At 32.0% G+C, this 27,356-nt stretch overlaps 1 protein-coding gene across 1 annotated transcript in view; it reads right to left on the bottom strand.

Annotated features, from left to right (window-relative positions):
• Nucleotides 1–26,825, bottom strand: part of LOC134686637 (tyrosine-protein phosphatase 10D-like) — a 58,125-nt gene extending 31,300 nt beyond the window's left edge. Inside the window, exons 1-13 of the mRNA XM_063546312.1 lie at nt 26,807–26,825; nt 26,175–26,321; nt 18,696–18,779; nt 18,151–18,297; nt 16,181–16,348; nt 12,795–12,944; nt 12,020–12,289; nt 9,895–10,170; nt 9,124–9,327; nt 7,509–7,610; nt 3,607–3,782; nt 1,830–2,022; nt 1,470–1,637 (exon numbers count right to left, since the gene is read on the bottom strand). Coding sequence (XP_063402382.1) covers nt 1,470–1,637; nt 1,830–2,022; nt 3,607–3,782; nt 7,509–7,610; nt 9,124–9,327; nt 9,895–10,170; nt 12,020–12,289; nt 12,795–12,944; nt 16,181–16,348; nt 18,151–18,297; nt 18,696–18,779; nt 26,175–26,321; nt 26,807–26,825 — 2,104 coding nt within the window. The remainder of the gene's footprint in view (nt 1–1,469; nt 1,638–1,829; nt 2,023–3,606; nt 3,783–7,508; nt 7,611–9,123; nt 9,328–9,894; nt 10,171–12,019; nt 12,290–12,794; nt 12,945–16,180; nt 16,349–18,150; nt 18,298–18,695; nt 18,780–26,174; nt 26,322–26,806) is intronic.
• Between the last annotated feature and the right edge of the window lie 531 nt (nt 26,826–27,356).

Raw genomic sequence — 27,356 nt, 5'->3', positions numbered from 1 at the left:
CATTCAGTAGTTTCAGAGAAGAAGATGTTTGAAAAATTGTTAACGACGACAGACGACGACGACAACGACGACGACGATGACGTCGACGACGACGGACGCCAAGTGATGAGATTTAGGCCAGGTGAGCTAAAAAATATAGGATTCAGCAGGGTGTCAGAATACTCAGGTCTTTTCTGCAAGGATATGCCTTCTTTGAGATCAAGAAAATATGTCGGTTAAATCAGGATGTTTGAATACTCAGGTGTTGGATTAGACAGGTTACATACACTGTACTATCAATTACACTGGTTTAAAGGTAAACAACAGGGGCGCACTACGTTTGCGCGCAGCTTTTGATTACATTTGCGCGCATTTATTTTACAGGTAATCTCAGGTAAAAATATAAATAAAAATTAATTTAAGTTATAAATAACTACTTTTTTTTGTATTTTTATATTAATCAATTATTAATTTAAAAAATAGTTTGTTTATTAGTCAAATTATATACTGTTCATATTGAATTTAAAAAGCAAGTAAAAACTTCGTTATAAGTTAAGGTCAAGTTACAATATAGGAATGGGTTATGCGGTTTAAATCTAAAGGAAGGGGTACTGATACTTGTAAATAATTGAACAAATTAATAGATAAATAAGCATTATTATCTGTATTTTCCCTAAAAAATTACTGATCTAATACTTTCAAAATATGTGCCTTATGATAACATTAAGAATGGAAATGGGGAATGTGTCAAAGAGACAACATACTAAGACTAACGGAAGGGGTACCGATACTTATAAATAATTGAACAAATTAATAGATAAATAAGCATCATTACCTGTATTTTACCTGAGTTTACCTGCCAAAAAAATGCGCGCAAATGTAAAGGAAAGCTGCGCGCAAACGTAATGATTTTTGCGCGCAAATGTAATGGCAATGCGTGCAAACGTAATGCACCGAACAACAGAACATAGAGAAAAGAAAAATTGGTTAATGTAGTAATTATCTAAAGGTAGTTTCTATCATGTCACTACTCAAATCAATTTTATAAATACAAAACAATCAAAATTTTAATGCTTATTAAGTTGATTTACTTATAATTACATTACATATATATTTCATTTTAATACAATTTATTATTATTGTTGGTTAACAACAATCTTGCATCATTCTGAAATTAACCTGTATTAAACAATAAAATGTAACTTTCATGATGACTCATGTTTCCACAATGAAGTGCACATGTAAATAAAAGATAAAAGTTTAAAAAAATAGTAATTTCATGGTCTTTGCAAAAAAAAATGTAATTATAAGTACATTTATTGAATGCTTCTTTCAATATTTCATAGTGCAGTAAAAGAGTTGACTGTGCCTTTTTGCTCTTTATTCAAAATGTACTTTGGTCAAAGCTTTTACACCCCAATAAATTTAACAAAAGAAACATTCAATTCTTAAATTATTTTAAGTAAAGATACATGTATCAATATACCAACCAGTTAAATTTGAAAATTTAACAAATTTTGGATCAGCATTTAGAACCACCTCATAAGCTTCAATATAATATTTTGTAACTCCTGGTCTTGGTAGACTCTGATTCCATGTTACTGTTATTTCACTTGAACCCATGACTAAGGCAACTACACTCAAAGGCTTCTGTGGAACTGTAATAAAAAAAATTATAAAAAAACAAGTTTAAATTGCTCATCAAAATTCTAAATATAAGAGAAAAATCAAAAGATAGTAAAAATAGAATGCTTCGCTGATCACTGCCTGATACAACCTAAGAGGTTGATTCTGAACAGTTAAGGCAAGTTTGGAAACAATATTCATATACTCCATATTGTCTGATTTACCTTCTGAATCAGTTTGAACTGATGTTTCAGTCCTGTCTCCATCACCAGCGGCATTTATAGCATTTATCCACACTTCATAATCTGTATAGGGTAATAACTTGTCTATTACATAGGCCATAGATGTCATCAGCTCTGTACTATTTCTGTCTTCTTGTATCAATCTTTTGTCTGATGGACAAATACGTGTTATCCCCTGAAATTAAATTTCTACCAATTAAGTCAACTTTAGAATTGAAATTTTGATACTTCAGAATTTTCTGCAAAAATGAGTTATAATTTTAGGTTACAAGAAACATTGATCTATAAATTCTTATATTAGTGAATGCATTGATAACTGTAAATTTCAAAACAATCAGCAGTCTTAAAAGGGTAGTTCCTGAAAATGTTGAGGTAGAACTGTCATCAAAACATCTTTGTATCAAGAAAACAAATTTATAAGTATAAACTTTCCAAATATCATGAAGCTCTTGTTTGAAGTTGTTGACAAAAATTAAACTAAAATTTCTTATCAATGTATTTATGAACACTTTTGGCTATTTTGTGGTTGTAAGTTTTTATAGGTTGAAGAAACCAGAGTGTATGGAGAGAACCATGACCTTTGGCACGAAAACTTTAAATTCAAGTAAATTAAGATTTAATCCAGTACATCTGCCATATGATGGGCTTGATGTGAAATAGTCTTGACAGGCTTAGGATACACTATAAGGACTTCTGAGACCACTTCGTCACCTATATTAATTTCAATAACATAATACATATTTGCATCAACCTGAATTATATATAACAGATCTGAAAATGAAAGAACAAATAGCATGGCTTACCAATATGAAGCTAGGTACCAAATATCAAGTAGCTTTGATTTACAGTTGTAGATGTAAAAAGATAATATAAATATGTTTGTCAGATACAAAAGAGACAAATGAAGGCAACAGTAGTATACAGGCATTTGAAATTCATAAATCGATTGAAAAAAAAAAAAATCTGCGTTAAAAACTAAAACTGAAGGAAACACATCAAATATAAGAGGAGAACAACGACACAACAGAAACACAACATTAAAATGTAACACACACAGAAACGAACTGTAATATAACAATGGCCATTTTCCTGACTTGGTACATACACATTTTAAGAAAAACAAGAATGTGTCCACAGTACACGGATGCCCCACTCACACTATCATTTTCGATGTTTACTGGACCGTGAAATTGGAATAAATTCTCTAATTTATCATCAAAATTAGAATGATCTTATCAAAGGGAACATGTATACTAAGTTTCAAATTGATTGGACTTAAACTTCATAAAAAACTACCTTGACCAAAAATCTTAACCTGAAGTGTAACAGACGGACAAACGAACAGACGGGCAGACAGACGGACGGACGGACAGACGGAACGGAGGAACGAACGGACGCACAGACCAGAAAACGTTATGCCCCTCTACTATCGTAGGTGGGGCATAAAAATAGTGGATTGAACCTGGTTTTGTGGCATGCCAAACCTCCCGCTTTTATGGCAATGTTAAATATAACGTTATAATGACATCATTTCATGACAGGACTACAATACAAATAAATCAGAGAAACACACAAATAATAGCTAACAAAAATTTACCAGGTTTAAAATTTTATAGGCCAGATATGTGTTTCATCCACACAAGACTAACCAGTGATGCTCAGATGAAAAAAGTTCGAAAGCAGTATTCTCCTAATTCAAGAGAGGGACATATGTTTTCGTTAGATCTATATAAAACATTGTTACAGGTAAAAAACATACCATAGGGGTACAGCCAGTACTACACTTCAATATAACTTCCACCACACAACCATCACTTGATCGGACTCTGAGACGGTATCCAGTTAAGTCCCCTTTAGTATTATTTGGTTTACTCCAGGATATTGTAATACTTCTGCTTGTTGTACTGTGCATGACACTTGTTGGAACTGTTGACACTGTAAAAAAAAACCAATGTCCTAAGGGTGAACAAGTATTGAAAGTTATCTTGAGATCTTCTTGACGACATTATCACTCAGATTCATAAACATGATAAAACTCTCCTTATGTACGAAGCTGGAGTAATTATTACTTATTGATCATGTTGATTGTAGTTTACTTCAAGCCCAGAGGCATTTATTTTATGCAAGTTCATGATGAGTAAAATACAATCTGGGACTATTAAACTAACGGGACTGGAAACTGTTACACCAATCAGTGTTATAATATTACTCACATCATGGTCGTTAAAACGAGACTTTACCTGCACTATTTATATCGATACACCATAATGACAGCATACCTTGGTCTTATTTTTTTTTATTTGATAGTTATTATAAATAATAATCCTTAATATAAACATGATTACTTTAATAATAAAACATATACACGTATTGATCTTTGAAAGATGTTTGTAATCACCAAAACCTATCTTCAAATGTAAAAAATGACAAATAAAGATTGAAATTTTCAGGATGATAATAGTGTGGGATCAATGATGAAAACAGTATATGATTCATAAAATGTCTTATAACTGTTGATTGAAAAGAGATACGCGAGTTCTGTTTGTTGAAAAATCATATTTATAGGTTTAAGTTTATATTTGCTTATTTTTATGGTCAATTTTTAAAGTGAAAAGCGGAATTTTAACTTTCTTTCTCATTTTAACGGGAACCCACATGGATGTCTCAAATAAATTATACTGTTCCTATAAAATTGTCTACTCCTTTTTGTGTGTGCAATATTTTTATCAAAATCAGGAATAATTTTGCTTAGTTATGGTCTTCAGGTGGTATTAGCATATGACTTCGTGAAAATATGTACACTCAGGTTCCACAATCAGAACTGCAAAAGTAGGCCTGTTTACAGCCATATTGAAATTTTGGTGTTAACACAAAGTTCATAAAGTTCAAAACAATGGCACTATATTTCAATGAGTCCCAGGTAACTTTTGTTATGTGAAATAATAAAGAATTGAAATTGTCAACATTGTTTTTATTGTACACTTATTGTTTTTATTAGGATACATATGATCTGTTAACCTTTGACATGTTGTTTTCTTAGCGGTCAAGTGTAGGCATTTCAAAAAAATCTGTTTTATTTTCAACACTAATACATTGACATCTTATTTATGTTTTTTTCGTTAATGATATATAATTTTTGTATTGAAACAAATTAATCTAATAATGTTTTTTTTAAATTTCAAATCCACCAATTTAAACAGTGTACATTTATATGCTGACTTGTTTGCCGAAATCTTTTGTTCAAAGTCATGTTCGGAATGCTAATTTACCATGTGACACAATAAGCTGTAAATCGAAACAAAAAAAACCAATAATCCTCTATCAGGACAATAAAATCTCAACATCAATCAGCTTCCAGTCCAATTAGTTTAATAGTCCAAGATACAATAGGCTAGTCCTGTAGTAGGTGTAGATTTGAATGACAGAAGAAGAAAAATCTGACACACTGTAAAGAGTTTCTTTGGCTACTTGTGGTATCTATTTAGATTTTCAATCAAGAGCTTTATTAGGCCAGTATTCATGCCAAATAGGACTGTATCAGTTGTGTCCAAGTTCGTCAGATTGATTTTTTGGCTGGTTTCATTTGCTACCTCTATTCCAATCTAACAACATTTAGAGATAAGATATGCCTCTGATATATACATATATATTACTCTGATAAGAAAATTATTGAAAGATAATAACGGTTTCAATGCATCACTTTTTAACTTACGTATTTATTACTCTGATATATACATATATATAAGGGATGTCAACAAGTACTTGAGTATTGCTCGAGTATTGCTCGAGTATCGCTCGGATGGGCTGAGTATCAAATACCAATTGAGGAATCTGACCCTTCTTGTAATCTTCAACATATTGAAGTTAAGAAGTATTATGTAGATGTGGATGAAATGTCCTCGTCTCAGAAAAATGTTTAGATCACAACACGTTTAAATAAAAGCAAGTTCGTTGACACCATAATCAACCCTCAGAGAATTATTAAAAACTGATGTAAGTTCTAACAAGAGGCTCTCAAGAGCCTGAATCTCTCACCTTAATTCTTTTGGTTAAATCTCTCATCAATGATTATTTTGGCTTTTCAATTTATTTAAATGTTTTTTGGATCGTCCTATTTTCTTCAAAAGCCAAAAAAAAAAATCATTTTCTCCTATGTTCTATTTTAGCCATAGAAGCTATGTTTCTCGACATACAAGGAAATAAAATATAAAATTTATACTAAATACTCTGAAACTCATTTAGCCTAAGTTTGGCTGAAATTGATACAGTAGTTTCAAAGGAGAAGATTTTTTAAAGTAAGTCAACATGATGAACAAATTGCGAAAAAAGTCCTTAAAGGGCAATAACTCCTTAAGGGGTCAATTGACAATTTTGGTCAAATTGACTTAATTGAAGATCTTACTTTGCTGAACATCATTGCTGTTTACAGTTTAATTCTATCTATAATTATATTCAAGATAATAAACAAAAACAGCAAAATTTCCTTAAAATTATCAATTCAGGGGCAGCAACCCAACAACAGGTTGTCTGATTCATCTGAAAATTTCAGGGCAGATAGATCTTGACCTGATAAACAATATTACCACCATGTCAGATTTGCTCTAAATGCTTTGTTTTTTTAGTTATAAGCCAAAAACTGCATTTGACCCCTATGATCTATTTTTAGCAATGGCGACCATGTTTGTTGATAGATCAAAACTTCGGATACAATTTATAAATTAGATACCCTAAGGAACATTCAGTTAAAGTTTGAAAGTATTTGGCCCAGTAGTTTCAGAGGAGAAGATTCTTGAAATAGTTTACGACGACAGACGACGACGGACGACAGACGACAGAAGACAGACGACGGACGACGACGGACGCCAAGTGATGGCATAAGCTCACTTGTCCCTTCGGGACAGGTGAGCTAATAAAAACCCTTCGTTGATTTTAAATGTGGTTTTACGGTTCTGAAATACTGTTGTTTGAGTTATCATTTTTCTATAATTACTAATTAATTACTTAATTAGATTATAAGCAGTTTGTATAATAAGTACATGTAGTAAATGAACTATTAATTAGACTATAAAACATCTAGTCTTAGGTAACAAGGTTGAGGTTTATGTTCATTAGACAATCCACAATACATAAAATGGGTATGATTTGTGTTTCATTTTGTAGATTTTTCACAGAGCGAGTACTCAGTATCTCTGGGTAAATCCAATGAGTACTTGATTAGTAAATATTCACCGAGTTGACATCCCTAGTATATATAATTATTATCTGCAAATTACAAACTCATAAACATTATTGTGTGACTAGGACTTAAGGTCACAAGTTTCTGTGATATATATATATATATAAATAAAAGTGATAAATCAAGTAATGTACAAATTAGATTTGTAAATTCATAAAAAAAGAGAGACAAAAATCAGGTAAGAACATAATAAAATATTTGCCTATTCTGTAATTATGAATATTTTCGAGTTTAAAGTTTTCCACATAAGCTAACTTGTTGCTTTTATAGTTGATGTTTGGAACAATCAGCACAGTCTTCTCATCAATCAGAGATTTGTAGAATTGGGGCATACATATGAATTTTTTTTCATGACTGCTAAAGTTTTAAAAATATCCCATGGAAAATTATTCTAAAAAATTTCATGTCTAATCTAATGCACTTACATCCTGCCCTTGTGTAGCAACATTGTTGAGAGCTAGGGACACTGGTACGGATATTATCTGGACCGTCATTTACTGTTTTAACTGTAAAACAGTACTGCTTTGCTGCAAGAGAAAAATTAGGTTAAGGAAATAGATTTGTTTCATTTTTTTGTTAGGCAAAAGACTAATATTTGTTTTTACTCTTAATTTGTTTTCTTCTTTTTGGCATTGAATTAAATTCTTTTTTTGTCGACCTAAATTGTTAATTGCAGCAAAATGTTAAAATAATACACTTTTCAAATTGACAGGAAAACAGATTTTCTGTATTTTAAAGGTACTTTCATGCCAATTTCTGTATAAAATTAAGGAGATGTGGTAGGATTACCAATTAAACAACTATCCAACTTCAACTGAAGTGGATATAGTGGTATAATATTGTTACTAAAATTATTCATCCCTTATTTTATTGATTTTGTATTTACATTGTATCATAGATCAAATTTATGGGTTCAGTGTATGTTCACTTGTGTTAATATGCATGCTTTTTATTGAGTTAATTAGCCATTTAAATTGATTTTTTATAGAATGTCTTTCTATGTTGTAATGCTTCACTATTGTTTCAGATAAGGGTGAAGGTTTGGTACCATTAAAATGTTTAACTCGCTGCAATTGATGGCTCCAGTCCTAAGTCGGAATATGATGTTCATAAAGTAGTAGTCATTTGTTGATGTGATTCATAAGTGTTTCTCCTTTCTCATTTTATATACAAATTAGACTGTTGGTTTTCCCATTCTAATGGTTTTAAACTATAAATTTTTGGGGCCCTTTATAGATTGCTGTTCGATGTGAGCCAAGGCTGCTTGTTGAAAACCACACTTTGACCTATAATGAATATTTTTTATAAATTATGACTTGGATGGAGAGTTGTCTCATTGGCACTCATACCACATTTTCTTATAATTATATATAAGCAAATTTTATTAAATGATATAATTATATAAATAAATGAAATATCAAGAAACTTAGTTCCGACTCCTTCAGGCAGTTTGACTTATAGCTCCTCATGTATTCAGTTATATATACATCCTTGTCTTTAAATTATTTGGCCTTAAGTGTTCTTATAAGAAAAGAAAATCCAGTACAGTGCTCTCAACACACATGCTTTAATGATTGTTACTTGTATTTGAGGGCCCTCATGGGGTTTTTGATTATGTGATTACTTGGCCGTTTTTTTAATGATTATTTGATTATTAAGCCAAATATTTCATGATTATTTGATTACCTAGGACTGTATTTTTAGTTTATGATTATTTGATTACTAAAGATAAGCAAATATTTAATGATTATGTGATTATATTGGCAAAAAAATGGTGATTATGTGATTACTAGGACCCCCCCATGAGGGGCCTCGTATTTTAATCATCACAGGAAATTTTTATAATTATCAAACAGAATAGAATTTTATCTTTTGCAAGCGTTTTTTTTTAACACTACAAAATTGCAACCTAACCATAAGTTATATGATTATTATAAGAACATGTGTCGGTAATACCAGCTATGCAAAAAATAAGTACTTGCGCAAAAAAGTACATAATGCAGAAGATTTCAATTATTTAAATTACTTGATTGTATGTACCTTCTTGTAAAGGTTCAACTTTTTGATCTAACACTTTAGTTGAGGTATTAAACTGTGGTACTATTGTAGGCCCAGACACTGTATCTACCAGGTAGTATAGTATATCTCCATTAGGGAAGGTAGGTGCCTGCCATCTCACATAGATAGATGTAGATTTAGGATCATCATCTAGGCAGGTTGATCGAACAGTAGGTGGTTGTGGCTCTGTTGAAAATGAAGTCAATTTTATTTTATTAATCAAAGTTTATATAACTTTCACAGCCAATTCACTTGTGCACTTACAAAATAACTTATATTCTGTTTTACCTGTCCATATTTAAGTCATGAATGTTCCTTTTATTAAGTTAAAGCAAAGTAAATGACAGAGAAAATAGTTCGGTTCCTGAATCAAAAACTAACTTATGAAAACATGTTAAATTTCTGAAACATGAATAACTTTACATTTCTTGTTTTCAAAGTTGATATTCGACATATTAAAAAAAGAATATAGTTTAGTATTTTATTTATTGGTTCTTCTGCAAAACCCCAGGTCTCCTGGTCTGAAATATTAACAACTATTTTAAGCTAGTCAAATTAAATATCTTCATTATAATATGATATAAAAGATGAATGGACATTATAAGCCAGTTTACTAGAATGGATAATTTCTGACAAGAACTTTATAACAGGTATTTGTTTTTGTTTCTGAACTAAAATAGGCAAAACAGGAAGAACATATACACATGTGGCAAGATATATTATTTAAACATGATACTAATTGATCCCTCTTACGTGTAATCACAGTTCGAAACACCTCTGTATATTCAGCACTCTCTAGACTGTTACTATGGGCTTTTACTGTAAGTGTGTATCTGTATCCATTTTTAGCTACATAACCACCAATCACTTGGTAAGGAACATATACTTTAGTTGGAGTTGTAACCAGTTCACTAATAGTTACAGTATAAGACATAACTGTTCCTGTAGATTTCCATTTGATTGTTATTTGTCCATCTGAAGCTATGATATCACTATTGGCCAGATCTAAAGGTCCTGGTACCGCAGGCACTATAAAGTAAAGAAAGTACTTCAGACTACTATCTAAGCTAAAATTTTCTTTTATTTTTAATGAAAATTAGACATGTATTTTGATCTGTTTTTTTTTTTTAACTAGAAGATCCTAGGTTCTACAAGTCCTCCCTTGGCAAAACCACCCCAAAACTACTAAAGAAAAGATAACTTCTGACAATTTAAGCTTCAACGGATTTGTTTTCACTAATCCCTTTTTTTAGCTTACTGCAATGGAATGAGTTATGTTAAATTTATAAGCTTAAAGGACCCCACATAAAATGTAAGTTAAAAATACAACAAATTGCTTCAGATTTAAAAAAAAACACAAGAAAAACTAAGTTTGAGCTCACTCATATCCATTTTCTATGAGTTCACATTTTTCTAATGAGAAACATCCAAAACAATGCTGATGAACAAATTTGGTAATTGACAACTGATCAATACTTACATTTATTTAAGGGTCTGTTTAAATCAATACTTAAAATTGCCTGAGAGATTCTTGAAATCAAGTCATTTAATTCAGGAAAAATGAAAATTTAAACAGGTGACAAATAACAAATTTGCATAACATAAAGTTTTTACAGACTGTGAAGTCTGTTCAAAATCATGTTATGATATCATTGAAAATCATCTAGTTGGCATGTTAAGAATGGAAATGAAAACTACTGTAAAATAAGAATTTTTTGAGATTTTCTTATAGCAATTTCCTGATAAACACATAATTAAATATACAAAAATTAAAAACAATAAAACAGTAAAATGAAAAAACCTGGAATGTCATTTGAAATCAAACCTCACAACTTTCTTTTAAAAAATACAAGTTTACTAAACCTCTGTCTATTACAAAATATATATTCATGGCTGTTCAAATTGGCTGGTTTATTCCACACAAACAGATGTGCTTTAAAAATTAACCCTTACAAAACCAAGGAGGTTATAATGAGAAGGAGAGAGGACGAAAGACAATAATTACACATTAAATGATACCGAATTTTCTGTAAGTTGGTGTTAAATAGTTGAGACCGACTCTCTCACAGAGGGAGATTTTGTCCTTATTACATACCTGAGTAAGAACGGAAATACCCGAGGTGTCATAAACTGACCGGATATACAATTATTGACATCAAGGATTTGTATAGTTAACTATCCCAATCCTTGTAGACATGTTTAAATAAGATTTTGTGTGATACTTTTTATTTAGTAATAAAAAATAAAAATTTCATGTTAAAAGTAAACTTATTATAGAAATGAAATGAATATCTGTCTCATTGTTGTAAATGTTAATATCAACAGAAAGCACTTTTACGTTGTTTGCGATTAATTTCTGTATGTTTCAATTGCAAATATTCCTTCCGGTTTTTGCCGGTCACCATAACTAAAGTTCTTTGCATATTTGTATATTTTCTATAATTAGTACCTGCCAATCCATCAACAGAAATTAAAAAGTGACGCGAAAATCTTTGTTTAAAGCAATGTAGTGTTGCCTTGAAAAAAAATTGCACACTAAATTTCCTTTAAACCCTCATAACTTTGTAATTTCTTTAACTTTTTTCACCGTAGACAGACAATTGATTTTGAAATTGCGCGTACAATCTTTTTCCATTTCATAAACCAATATACACTGCATTGTTACCAAAAATACACCTGAACTTTAACGACCCAGTCACTGATAACAATTACGTTACATATGCGATTTTTCTAATAGCCCAAACTGCTCGCTATAATAGCCGGTTTCTTTATATTCTAATCATTTTTCTTTGATCAAACTGCTATCCTGGGGATGCTAATTTCGTATAAATCAGAGTGTTCACTCTCCTTCTCATATAACTTCCTTGCAAATACTTACTCGTTGCAAAACTAATTTCAACATAAGTTGTCTGAGTAGTTGGTCCACTGTTTGTATCCACAGAGATAATTCTTATTGTGTACAAGCTACCAGGAGTCAATCCAGTAACATTAGCTGTTGTTTCCTGGTTGACAGATATTGCAATTCCTGAGCCTACTTGATATTGGAATTCTTCTACAGCACCTGAAGCTGTTGGTGCTGTCCATTCTATTTCTAAATAAGTTTCTGATCTCAAAGTCAAAGTTGGAATCCCAACTTTCAACTCATTTACTGCAAACAATTCAATTTTGTATTTATTATAAGTTGACAAAAATAGGCCTAAAGTTATTGTGAGAAAACCAAATATCTTTGTCAATGACGAACCAATATACAACCGCAAAATTTTTGGGGGTCTTATAAAAACTTATTTTAAGCATTAATTGTTAAATCATAAAAAATTATCTATAAACTATAATGTGGCAATTTACAACAAGAAACTGACATTAGATATATATCTTATATTTTAAGAAGTGACTTTCTTTTTATTGATTTAATTATTTCAGTTTGACATAGGAAACTAAAGAACAATTTACGACAAAAGGGACAATTTGTCCCCCTCTTTTTGATTGTGGTGTTCCTTTGGCTACTCCTAACAGTGTGTATATATCTCCTAACTGCTTGGATATGCTTGTGTCTTTAGCAAAGTTTTGCATATTAATTTAATGAACATAAAATATGTATTATTCTGAATTTATTTTTATATTAATATTTAGATATATTCTTATAGTAAACTTACATGCAATGCAGGTTCCTTCAATGTTAACATTGTTGTTGTCATAGAATCCTAATTTACAATAGCAGACAGATTTTGCAGACCAAATTCCACATTCAGAATTCAAATCCAAACATTGTACATTATTTGTGCATTCAGCTCCTAATTCCTTTTCTGTAAAAACAGACAAAATCAATGTATTTGAGCAAATTATAATGTTTGAAGGATATGAAGCGAAAACATAACACATGTGTCAGTATGAAACATCAAAAAGAAAGAAATACCTGATTACTTTTGGTAGTGTATACAATGTTATGCTTAAATAAGCTGTTTTAACTTTTAAGCTTTTTTTGTTCTGATAAATTCAAGAAGCTTCCAGTCTATCTTGCGCAGTGAAAAAAAATAAATTGTAAAGAGGCATTTAATTTTGATATTTATCAGTTTCTAATTCAATTTTGAATATAAATTGTTATCACAATGATATGTCTAGCCTTATTGTAATTTTTAGTATACAAATGTTGAAATTAAAATAGTAATACTTTTACATGTAAGACAAGTTATGCAAATATTCAAAGTCAATGAACCATGACTGAAGTAAATGGCTAAACAATATCTTCATGTAAATGTGCCAATCTTAAAATGCTAATAAAACTGTGTATCAAATACCATTGACTTATTATAAGTCATTCTCTTTTAACAAACCTAATCACAAACACTTACTTGTAAACTATGTAAAAATTTCACAAAGTCAAAGAGGGGGTGGACCTATATAATCTCTATATATGGAATCGATACTTGCAAATGCCAATAAATTTGAGTACCAAATATCATTGACCTAGCATTAGCAGTTCATCTTAAACTAATATAATCATAAACATAACTCTTACGTGTAAACTAAGCAAAACTAGTAAAGTCAATAGACCATGACTGAAGGGGAGGGCTAAATATTTCCATGGAAATGACATGTCCTTATGCTTACTTATACAACTGAATACCAATCAACATTGGCCTACTACTAATTGTTCCCCTTGAACCGATCTAATAAACAAACTAAAACATGTAAATTAAGAATTAGTTTCAAAGTCAATAGACCATGACTGAGGGGGCAGGGCCAACTAATCTCAATTAAAATGAGATTTTTCAAACTAAACCATTGTCTCGCCAGCAATTTCCAAAAATCACTTTTTATGCCCCATTTATGGACATTATGATTTCTGGTCTGTCATGTCTGTGGTACCGTTCATCCTTCTGTCCATTAGTCTGTCTGTCCCATTCAGGTTAACGTTTTTGGTCAAGGAAGTTTTGGATGAAGTTGCAGTCCAATCAACTTGAAATTTAGTACACATGTTCCCTATGGTATAATCTTTCTAATTTCAATGCCAAATCAGTTTTTACTCCTTTTTCACGGTCCACTGAATATAGAAAATGGTAGTGCGGATGGGGCATCCGTGTACTTTGGACACATTCCTGTTTTATATAACTATGCTTCCAAATCTAAAGACTGTTTGCATGTTCACCTGATAAATGTATAACCGAAGAAAGCTACAAGTCAAACTTATATACAAGGGTAAATAATAAGGCTCCGTGTTGAAGGCCGTACTTTAACCTATAATGGTTTAATTTTTAAATTGTTAATTGGATGGAGAGTTGTCTCATTGGCACTCACACCACATCTTCCTATATCTATTGATAGTGTACACTAAAAATTTCACCCCTTTACATCTAGAATGGTAAAAGTGACGCCAACAAAATTCAAACTTGACTTGTGTTTTGTGGTTATAAGCATTGCGTATAAGTTTCATAAAATTTGGTTCAGGCAACCTAAAGTAAGAGAACAGAAATCAATTTTGGGATGTTTGAACATACGTACAAGTAAGGGACGTAATACTTAAAGAAAAAACAAGGATAAAACTCAATATGGTGGGGGCATAACAATAGTAGTATGACCTCAAGAATAAAAAGTTTATATTCACTAGATTCATATAATGTTGATCTGAGGTGCTTATAACCCTGTAACTCATTTAAGTTGCTGCTGTGTAATTACCATTGAGGCAATGACATTTGAGATTTTTGTTTTAAGCCATGTATTTGATATACTAGTAATCATTGCCACTGTGTTAGGACGACACATTGTTAATTATAGGTCAAACTTAAAGAATCATACTGCACCAGGAATAAAGTGTGAGGATAAAAAGTTCTGGATCCGCCACTGCATTGTTAAGCACCAAGAAAGTCATTTTGCTAGAACATGGACAAATGTTATTAAATCATTTTAGTAATTTCTACACCACTTGTCTTTAGCTTGATCTTGGTCTTGATACACTGAACTGTAATATTCTATGTAGTAGATGATGACTCGGTTGCTTTTAAATTATACAGATGCTATGATACTTGTTGTCATTAGGACGATGTTTTTCTGTTGTCAGTTTGATCCACTTGAATGAGCATACTGAACATTGGAATGTGAAACAGTTAGTATTTAAATAACGGAATTAAAAGTTTTCAAAAGATTTTTGGCATCAAAATCTCAGATCGATGTCAGTTTGAAAAAAACAATTCACTTTTCTATTAAAGCCGGTATTTACCTTAAAATCGTCCTTGATGTAAGACATTAGCCATATAATTATCGATTATTTTATATTCTATCACCTGTGTATTGTTAAAATATATCAAACCATTATCACGTGTCAATTGTCCGACAACTTGGGCAAATATCAACTTGTCCTCGCATATCTGACTCTTTCGATACACTCAGGCTTTTACTTATTCAATAATAAACAGTTGTAAATATCGTTCATAGTAAAAAATAGTGGGGGGAAATGTTCATTCATGAAATATTCATGAATAAAACCCTGTCTCGCGTAGATTTCTTTAGTTTTTCTCTTCAGCCAATGGCTAATCCTCAAAATAGTGTTTGTGATACTTATTTTCGAAATGAAGTTAAATTCATCTGAATTGTAGGTGAACATTCATTCCTTTTTTATTCAAGCTGTAATCTTTTCAAAAGTCAAGAGTAGCAACTCAAAATATCAAAGAATCAGAATACTAGCATCGACAGACTAGTACTACATTATCTTGGAGCAAAACATTGCGATAGTCTGTCTCATGAGAAGTTGAGGCAGAAGCCTAAGGAAAGTAGCTATTATTAGCAAGCTATAGCAAACTTTCCAAAAACTATATTAAAATGAATTCAGTAAAATCATAAGTTTTGAAAATGATTAGAGTGCTTTCAACAATTTTAATAACAAACATTGATGAACGTAAAGCCAGGTGAAAGCAACTTATTTCTTGCTTATAGTACTGTATAGTCTGCATCCCTATCTGTGAAGTTCAATTTCGGTAAATAGAACTGCGGACTAAACAAGCCTGTATTTGGTAACAAATAACTGATATATAGTCTATAATCTTACTTCGTGTACAAGTTCCTCCTATATTACTGTTGTCTAGATCGCTATCATAGTAGTTGGCTGTACATCTACATTTACTTTCTCCTCCATTCTCTGTTGTACATGACGAGAAACTGTCAGAACATTCTGTTGTTGTTCCTGGTGCAGTACATTTATCTCCTACACCTTTTTCTGTAAGTAGAAGTTATGCAACCTTGTATAAATATCAGTACATTTATATATAAATACACTTATTCAGGATTCTGATAATTGTTTTAAAAAATTAACTGTCAACATCTGTATTAATGAAAATTGATCTTTTGATTTATTGGGTATTCTTATTTGCATCATTATTTTGGTATTTTAAACTACAATTTGAATCTTTTAAGAGATTTGCACAGAAAGATTTGCACAGAAAGAAAGTTTACTGTTCAGGAAAGCAGTGGGGCCACATCTACTCTTATTGTTAGATCTATTTCTATTGGTATCAAACTGATTTTTATAGTTTGTTCTTTATAATGTTTATAATATTACACAACTGTTCATGGTAAAGGGGAGGGTTGAGTGCCTGCATAGAGTTCCAGAAAAAAAATCACAAATTGGGGTTTTCACCCCTCAATTTTTTATTTAATTGAATGAAATAGTTTTTCAATTGCATTATTAATTCCAAGTCACCCCTCAAGCAAATATCAAATTGGGGTTTTCACCACCAAGCTCCTTCATGTATTGGGTTTTTTCATTAACACATTTAAGTGAATGTGTGTTCACTCATTAACTAAATTGAGATGTATACTATATATACTCTTGAACTAAAAATAAACAATGTTTTTGTCTTATCTTATTTACACAAATCTGGATTTACTTGTCCCTTTTTAGAACTTTTTGTTTCTGATGCTGACTTCATATAAGTGATTTGGCCTTTCATGTTCCAAATGATTTAGTTTTGACGAGTTCTAACCCTGTTATATACATGTATCGTTAAGGCACGAAAACACGCCTAGACGGGCCATTGCATGACCCCTTGTGTTCAAGAGACGCGTCCTGACAACACTAGCTGAGTCATCATCATGTTCCACTCAAAAGGAAACTAAAACATGCTTCTATTCAATAATTTTACGGGAAATTTACTTTTGTTTTAATTCATTGCTAAGTGTTATGCTAAATCCTGAGAAGTAGGAAAAGAATTATGACGACATGGTTACCCCTAAATGGATAAAGACAGCTTAGATCAAAATGTTTTCCTCACCACATGTACCTTCAGGCAACGAAATATTTCAAGAGGGACCCTTTCAACGATCTATTTTTAGAACAAAAGGACATTTCCAATTTTTAATATTACAATAATAGATTTACACGAAAACTACATAATAGATAAGGGTAATTTAAATAACCCACAAAGACTAAAAGCTTTAAGAACTCATGATTTTAACAAATTATTGGGTTTTTCTTTGCATGAATTGGGTTTTAGAACTCTGCAATGGGCAATTGCAATTGCATTGGGTTTTCAATTATTTTTATTGAGTGATTACACAAATATGCAGCTTATCTGGAGCTCTGCCTGCTGATATGTTTAACCATGTCAAATTCTAAATGTGACTGTCCAAAGTCATGAGTCTGTAATTCAGTGGTTGTGGTTTGTTGTTTTGTAACATATATTTGCTTTTCATTTAATATTTTGAACATAAATTAGGTGGTTAGTCCTGTTTGAATTGTTTTATATTTCAGGGCCTTTAATAGTTGGCTCATTTTTGAAGGCAGAACAGTGACCTACAGATGTTAATTTCGTTGTCATTTGGTCTCTTGTGAACTGTTGTCTCATTGGAAATCATACCACATCTAATTTTAGTATTAAGCTGTAGTTTGTGGTCATAAGCATTGAGTATAATTTTCATAACATTTGGTTGAGGAAAATTAAAGATAAGAGAATAGAAACTAATTTTAGGACATAGTATGCAGAGGGCAAAAGGAATACAAAATGTAATGACAAATCTTACTTAGAGTACAAACTCCTCCCACTCCAGAATCTGTCAAATCATTATCATAAAAATTGTCTTTACATCTACACATGTTTTCAGTACTGCTACATTCAGCATTAGCTACACACTGGACATCTTGACTACAACCTCCTCCAGGTGCAAGCTCTGCCCAAAAAATATGAATGCAGCATTAATTTTAACAGCATATATATTAATAACATTCTTTGTTTAATAACTGGGACCATTAGGAATTGTAAGGTTAAGAACTTTTAGAAGTAAATTTTGTAAATACTTTGTAATACACCTTTGTTTAGGCAATAACAAAATCTAATTTTCCTGTTTGAATTGGTTTTTACATTTGTCATTTCTGAGACTTTTATAGCTGACTATGTACTGTGACCCATAGGTGTTAATTTCTGAATCATTTGGCCTCTTGTGGAGAGTTGTCTCATTAGCAATCTTGCAATTTTTTGTTGGTTATAAATTTACTTAGTGTACAAGTTCCCCAACATTATTGATGTTTAGATCACTATCAAAGTAGTAAGCTGTACATCTACATTTACTGCCACCAGTTTCTGTTGAACATACAAAGTTTTTGTCTGAACATTCTGTTGCTGTTCCCACTCCTGCACATGATCCTCCTACACCTTTCTGTATAAATACAGTTATGAGTTAATACAAGTTATACCAATAGTTTAAATTAAAGCCTTTCAATGTCCCATGTTATTAAACACATTTCATCTGTCGAAGGGCAATAATTAAATATATAATGCTCCGCTGAGCGAAGCTTGATACAAACCCTGAACAGATAGTGCAAGTATGGACACTTCATTCCAGCTTGATACAGCTCTGAATTTGGATTGTGATTAAAAATTTGACATAATATGGGTTTCTAACAGAGAGTGAATTTGTGGTAAAAAACCTGATAAATTTAAAATTGGACTTTTACCTATCATGGCCCAATTTTAAAATCTAAATACATTGTTAGATTGATGCTGTTAAAGAATCCCAAAAATACTGTGGATTCATTATTATTCGTTGGATAGCAATTTTCGTGGATTTCGTGGGAACAGTTGAACCACGAAATTAAATGTACAACGAATGACAAACTTTCTTATGGCTTGTATGCAGACTTTGGCAAAACCATGAAATCAAATATCCACGAACATGTAAGTTTTCCTCAATCCACAAAAATTAGTATCCACAAAATAAATGAATCAACAGTAGTGTTTTTTTGAAAATTTGAAAAAATAAAATCCCCTATTCTATAGTGAACCCCTCCCTTCTTCAGACCCCTCCAAATACCCCTACATAGACCCCAATGAACACACAAAAGATTTATGGCTATGCTAGACATGTTAGTCTAACATTTTATCAAACCCTAAGTAAATCTGACAAATGGTCAAAGTTGTCAACTTAAACGGTTCGAGTGGTTTCAATCCGACTTGTCTGGAACGAGTTGTCCACATTACTTAAGACATCCCATCAACGTCTGTTTCTGGATCTGTTTCATGACCTCGTTTCATTCATAAAATAACAACAACCTTATTTGGCAAGAGAAGTTAAAATTACCGCCAACTTAGATATATAACTTTATTTCCTCTCTAATAAAGAGTAAAATCACAAAAATACTGAACTCAGAGGAAAATCCAATCGGAAAGTCCTTAATCACATTGCAAAATCAAATGACAAAACACATCAAAAACTAATGGACAAGAACTGTCATATTCCTGACTTGGTACAGGCATTTTCAAATGTAGAAAATGGTGGATTAAACCTGGATTTGTAGCGCTAAACCTCTCCCTTTGATGACAGTCTTATCACATTCCATTATATTTACAATGATGCGTGAACTAAACAGGCATAATAAATTAAATAGTCAAAATATGTGTACATCAGTCATCATTGTGTAACAATTCTAAAAGGAACACAAACACATCTATCTACAAACACATTCATTGATTTGCGTGTCTGCCGTCAGAAAATTGTATACGTCACATTTATTTGTCATTCAATGTATATACAAACAATTCAAAAATTTGCCATGGGCAATATTGGCATACAGGGTTAAACAAGGATGTGTCCAAAGTACACGGATGCCCCACTTGCATCATCATTTTCTTTGTTCAATGGACCGTGAAATTTGGTAAAAAATCTACTTTGGCCTTAAAAGTAAAAAGATCAACCAATTAGGGAACATGTGTACTAAGTTTAAAGTTGATTGGACTTTAACTTCATCAAAAACTACCTTCACCAAAAACTTTAACCTGAAACTCACACTTTTAATTTCTATGTTCAGTGGACCATGAAAGTTGGGTCAAAAGTATTATTTTGTTTTAAAATAAGAAAGATCATATCATAAGGAACATGTGTACTTAAAGTTTCAAGTTGATTGGGCTTCAGCTTCATCAAAAACTACCTTGACCAAAAACTTTAACCTGAAGTGGGACGAACAGACAGACAGACAAACGAAAGAACGGACAGACAAACTTACAGACAGAAGGACTCACGGACCAGAAAACATACTGCCCCTCTACTATCATAGGTGGGGCATAAAAATCAAAAGTATGTAAGAACTAATTTCAGAAATAGACCGTTATTTAAAATAGTCTAAAATTTATATAATAGAATTTATAAGAATCCACAAACAGTTCATTCCACTACGCAATTGAATAATTTTGACGTTTGTGGTGCAATGTAGTTTCTAATTCATAATAGAAATTTATCATGCCATATAATAAAACAATATCATACTGACTGGATCTTTTAAAGTACAGAGTTAAGTTATAAGAACCAAAGAAACACAAAAAGTGGTATATACAAAAGTAACAAAACACACCAGCAAAAAATGAAAGATAATACAAACACATTACATTGACGGGATGTTTAAGTACCGAGCCACATTAAATGGATACCATATAAAACAATCCAACAGTAAAAGTAATATTAATAATAGAACAAAGACAAATGAAAGAACAATATAACACATTGTTAAGATGATAAACAACATCAGTACACAGAATCTATACATCAAGACCATCATGTATTATTTGTGAAGTTGATACGGAATATTTATCAACAAGGTCTTTGTACCTTCGATGAACTTTTTTAGAAAAAGGACGAGACATTCTTTGACATACCCCTGGTTCATCAACTTTCTACTCAGACACTGATGACATTTTGCAAAGTCTGAATATGAGCTGCAAGCTCTTGAATATTGAATAAGTTGGGAAATATATATCCCATATACAGGTGAAGTTGGTAAATTGCTACTAAGGTGGGGCAAATTTATAATTTCAAAATTGAAATCGTCTCCTCTGTCATAAACTCTGGTACTGAGATGACTGTGCAAGTCAAATTCGAGATATAAGTCTAAAAATGAGAACCCAATCAGAAATTTCGGATTGTTTTTTGAAAGAACATCATCAATATATCTGAAAGTGAAATTAAATAATCTGGCTTCTTTGATCTTCTTGTATTTGACAAGTGTCTGCAGGAAATCTGATTCATATGAAAATAAGAAGAGGTCGGCAAGAAGAGGCTCATAGTTTGTTCCCATAGGAATGCCGATAATTTGTTTGACAAGTCTACCTCCAAACTCAACGAATATGTTGTCGATAAGAAACTCCAGCATCCAGATTATTTCTTATAGGCGATTTTTCAATTTCACATGGGGAATGGTGGTATACAGGACTGAAAAATCGAAAGTTTTGATAAAACTAATTTCAGAAAAAGACGGAGATTTAAAATTGTCTAGAAGTTCTTTAGAATTTTTAAGAATCCACATATGGTTATACCACTACCTGAGTAAACAGTTTCACAGTATTTCTGAAGACCCTCTTTCACTGGGGACAGAATTTTAGTCAATCTAATGGACAATTCTTTAGTGGAACATGAAGATGAGCCAGCAAAATACCGTTGTTTGTACGGAATTTTAGAAGCTTTGGTATCCAATACAAACAAGGTAAGTCCACCTATTTGGTGTTCAATGTAATGTTAATTGAAGCCATGAAAGATTTGTTGTACATGAACAATATCTATTGAGCACTACTTCCTATGTGCAACTTCAAAAGTTTTGGGTAGTTCGATAATCATTTAAGGTTTTTCTGGTCATATTTTTTGTATTCCAGAAATAAAAGAAAATGTCTAATTAGTCATAAATAACATAATTATACCAGCTAGATAACAATGGAACGTTTTCAGTATTATTGGGTAGAGCACAAATCTAGGGTGCTTGCTTAATGCAGCTTAACTGCCTTATAACTGAATGAAAAAATCACGCGAAAATAAATCTGACACAGACCCCCCTTTTAGTAGTTTAGTGGTTGCTCCTTTATGAAAGCCATTTTGATGATTAATACAGTAGTTTAAAGATACTACAGATATCTTGATTACGCTTTCAAAAACATGCTGCAGCAGTGTGCTTACAGACGAAGAAAAAGGATTGAGATGTTAAGGATCACTACATTTCTATCTTATTTATTTGTTTCAAATGGTATTTTTTCTCCAAGGAGCATTTGGCAAAAGGAGGGGTAAATGATTTTTGTTATGCCCAACCTACGATAGAAGAGGGGCATAATCTTTTCTTGTCTGTGAGTCTGTTCGTCTGTTTGTTTGTCTGTTCGTTTTCTGTTCGTTCGTCCATCTGTCCAGCTTCAGGTTAAAGTTTTTGGTCAATGTAATGTATGACGAAATTGAAGTCTGAACAACTTGTAACTTAGTACACATGTTCCCTATCCTATGATCTTTCTAATTTTAATGCCAAATAAGAGATTTTTTCACAATTTCAGGGTCAACTGAACATAGAAAATGATAGTGTGAGTGGGGCATCGATGTAATATGGACACATTCTTGTTTATTTCTAAGTGTAATTAAACAGATCTGAGACACTAGACAAATAAAACAATTTTTTACCTCACACTTTTACAGTAATAAATTCATGAGTGAATCGTTGTTTGTGTAAATACCAGTGGCAAATGTTTCTGTGTACATGGTGTATGTTCAGTTGATTTGGGAGGACATTTTCAAATAATCTCCATACTTATACAACTGCATACCAAATATCTTTTTACTTACCACTATAGTGATTCACCATAAACTAGACCTAATCACAAGCTAATACATTATTGACGCCACCTCCAATTCAGTAATTTTTCCATTTGTAAAGGGGCATACTTCTAGAACAGTGAAAGCCACCCTAATTCAAAATTAATCTAATGCTTTGTGGTAATAAACCTCGTGTATAAGATTCATAGCATTTGATTGTGGCAAGCTAGTTAAAGAACAGAACTAGATTTTGGGATAATAAATGTACATATTGACATAACCAGATGCTCCGCGGGGCGCAGCTTTATACGACCGCAGAGGTTGAACCCTGAACGGTTGGGGCAAGTATGGACACAACATTCAAGCTGGATTCAGCTCTAGATTTGGATTGTGATTAAATAGTTGACACAGCATAGGTTTCTGACACAGAATGAATGTGGTCTAATGAACTTATTTTTTTTGTTTTCTCTTAGAGCAATTCACTATGCTGTTGAATATTAATCCTCTCAAAAAAATGTTTGAAGAAATTTTCTTTTTATTTATGAAATCTGAAATGAGAAAAATGGAACCCCACCCCCCCCCCCCACCCCCAATTTTTTTTTCACATCCCCCTTTCCCTTATTCCAAAAATGATCTCAATTCAAATTTCTAATGGAGTTTGCAATAATAACTACTCATTTAAATACATCATAAAATACTAAAATGTAAAAAAGTGCTTGTTATCACTGAATGGTAAAGATTGTTTTAATTTATCAGTTGGTAGTAAAAGTGAATATACATTGTATATTGTATAAAACAATGATTTAAGTTGATTCAACTACTATTCTGGACAAAGAAAGATAACTCCAATTGAAAATTTCTTGCTATTACGCAATATTGTGCAATTAGATATTTCTTGCTATTGTCCAATACTGTGCAATTGCAAATACTTGCTATTGCACAATACTGTGCAATTGAAGATTTCTTGCTATTGCGCAATATTGTGCAATTGAAAATTTCTTGCTATTGCACAATACTGTGTAATTGAAGATTTCTTGCTATTGCTGAATAATGTGCAATTAAAAATTTCTTGCTATTGCTCAATACTTAATATAATAATTTTGGATCCTGATTTTGACCAACTTGAAAACTGGGACCATAATCAAAAATCTAAGTACATGTTTAGATTCAGCATATCAAAGAAGCCCAAGAATTCAATTTTTGTTAAAATCAAACTTAGTTTAATTTTGGACCCTTTGGACTTTAATGTAGACCAATTTGAAAACGGGACCAAAAAATAAGAATCTACATACACAGTTAGATTCGGCATATCAAAGAACCCCAATTATTCAATTTTTTATGAAATCAAACAAAGTTTAATTTTGGACCCCGATTTGGACCAAGTTGAAAACTGGGCCAATAATAAAAAATCTAAGTACATTTTAAGATTCAGCATATCAAAGAACCCCAAGGATTCAATTTTTGTTAAAATCAAACTAAGTTTAATTTTGGACCCTTTGGACCTTAATGTAGACCATTTTGAAAACTGAACCAACAATTAAGAATCTACATACACAGTTAGATTCAGCATATCAAAGAACCCCAATTATTCAATTTTTGATGAAATCAAACAAAAAAAGTTTAATTTTGGACCCTTTGGGCCCCTTATTCCTAAACTGTTGGGACCAAAACTCCCCAAATCAATCCCAACCTTTATTTTATGGTCATAAACCTTGTGTTTAAATTTCATAGATTTCATATACTTATACTAAAGTTAACGTGCGAAAACCAAGAAAAATGCTTATTTGGGCCCCTTTTTGGCCACTAATTCCTAAACTGTTGGGACCTCAACTCCCAAAATCAATCCCAACCTTCCTTTTGTGGTCATAAACCTGGTGTTTAAATTTCATTGTTTTCTATTTACTTATACTAAAGTTATTGTGCCAAAACCAAGAATAATGCTTATTTGGGCCCTTTTTTGGCCCCTTATTCCTAAACTGTTGAAACCAAAACTCCAAAAATCAATCCCAACCTTCCTTTTGTGGTCATAAACCTTGTGTCAAAATTTCATAGATTTCTATGTACTTAAACTTAAGTTATAGTGCGAAAACCAAGAAAATGCTTATTTGGGCCCTTTTTGGCCCCTTATTCCTAAACTGTTGGGACCAAAACTCCCAAAATCAATCCCAACCTTTCTTTTGTGGTCATGCATGAACCTTGTGTTAAAATTTCATAGATTTCTATTTACTTATACTAAAGTTATAGTGCCAAAACCAAATGTCTTCGGACGACGACGACGACGCCAACGTGATACCAATATATGACCAAAATATTTTAAATTTTTGCGGTCGTATACAAATGGATAAGGGTAACACTTAATCCAGTAGAGTATCAGATTTGTCCTCTCTATTTTAGCAATTAGATTTTGCCTGGTCATTAATTATGCATATTCATGATATTGGTACACAGGTAATTTTTATCTATAAATAGTCGAATCTTCTGGAGTTTTGTAAACAACAACGTTAAACGATGTATACTACTTCATAACATGTGACCTCAGGTGTGTGGTAAAATTTGTTGATTGATATGCACGTGGCTATTTTAAATGAATTAATCTACAAAGCGAGAACACTTTCCATTTTCATCAGCTAAGAGACGGCTAGCCTTTTTTAAAGGCTAATACTTGTACCTCTCCTGCTATCAACTTTAAAAATTAGCATTTCAAACGTGTCAATGCAACATCCATAACAAAAGGTTGTGCCTTTATTTGGAATATCTGTTGACATGTATTTAACAAAACATCTATCTGATTATCATTAATCACAAAACTCAAGCTCTGAAAAGTTGAAGTTTCATCTGATATATTTTAAATATGTAAATATGATAGGTCATTATGTTACACTCTATATGATCCTAGCCCATAATGAAATTTAATCAATATTGAAATCTCTTTATCCTGAGACTCTTGTTTTCTATCAATTTTTTTGTTTTAATAAATAGGAATAAATTCCACCAACCTGCTACACATGTTCCAGCAGCAGTTCCAAAATTATTGTCATAAAATCCAGAATTACAACTACAGGCATTACTCTGACATATGCCTTGTGCATCTTTACATTCTAATGATTGTCCATTCTTTGTACAGGCTTCTCCTAATTCCTTCACTGAAATTATTCTTAATGTTACATCATTTCACTTTAATCATCAATTTTCTTAATTATAGTGTAACAAAATGAACTAGAGGCTCTAAAGAGCCTGTGTCACTCACCTTGGTCTATGTGAATATTCAACAAAGGACACAGATGGATTCATGACAAAATTGTGTTTTGGTGATGGTGTTGTGTTTGTAGATCTTACTTTACTGAACATTCTTGCTGCGTACAAATATCTCTAACTATAATGATTGGCCCAATAGTTTCAGTTGAAAATGTTAGTAAAAATTTACAAATTTAATGAAAATTGTTAAAAATTTACTATAAAGGGCAATAACTCCTTAGAGGGTCAAATTGACCATTTTGGTCATGTTGACTTATTTCTAGGTCTTACTTTGATGTAAATTATTGCTGTTTACAGTTTATCTCTATCTATAATAATATTCAAGATAATATCAAAAAACGGCAAAATTTCCTTTCAGGGGCAGCACTCTAACAACCAGTTGTCCAATTCATCTGAAAACTTTAGAGCAGATAGATGACCAGATCATCAGTATCAAACCTCAATCAGATTTGCTCTAAATGCTTTGGTTTTTGAGTTATAAGCCAAAAACTGCATTTTACCCCTATGTTCTATTTTTAGCCATGGCGGCCATCTTGGTTGGTTGGCCGGGTCACCAGACACAATTTTTAAACTAGATACCCTAATGATGATTGAGGCCAAGTTTGATTTTATTTGGCCAAGTAGTTTGCAGAGCAGAAGATTTTTGTAAAAGTTAACGACGACAGACGACGGACGACAGACCACGACGGACGCTAAGTGATGAGAAAAGCTCACTTGGCCCTTTGGGCCAGGTGAGCTAATAAACAGCTGCCTAATAAGTGCATGATAGGTCAATCACATTTTCAAAAAATAAAGTTCAATTACTTCTCAATGTCATATTTGAAATTTTGGAAAATCTAACTGAAGCTTACATCAATAGATATAAACAATTCAACAAAGTTTCATGAGAACTGCTGAAAGCTATTTCTAGATAATTAGAAAAT

The sequence above is a fragment of the Mytilus trossulus genome, chromosome 10 (genome assembly GCF_036588685.1).
Source record: "Mytilus trossulus isolate FHL-02 chromosome 10, PNRI_Mtr1.1.1.hap1, whole genome shotgun sequence".
NCBI classification, from domain to species: Eukaryota; Metazoa; Mollusca; class Bivalvia; order Mytilida; family Mytilidae; genus Mytilus; species Mytilus trossulus.
Note: the sequence above shows the minus strand (reverse complement) of the source record. Positions and strands in the feature narration are given on the sequence as shown.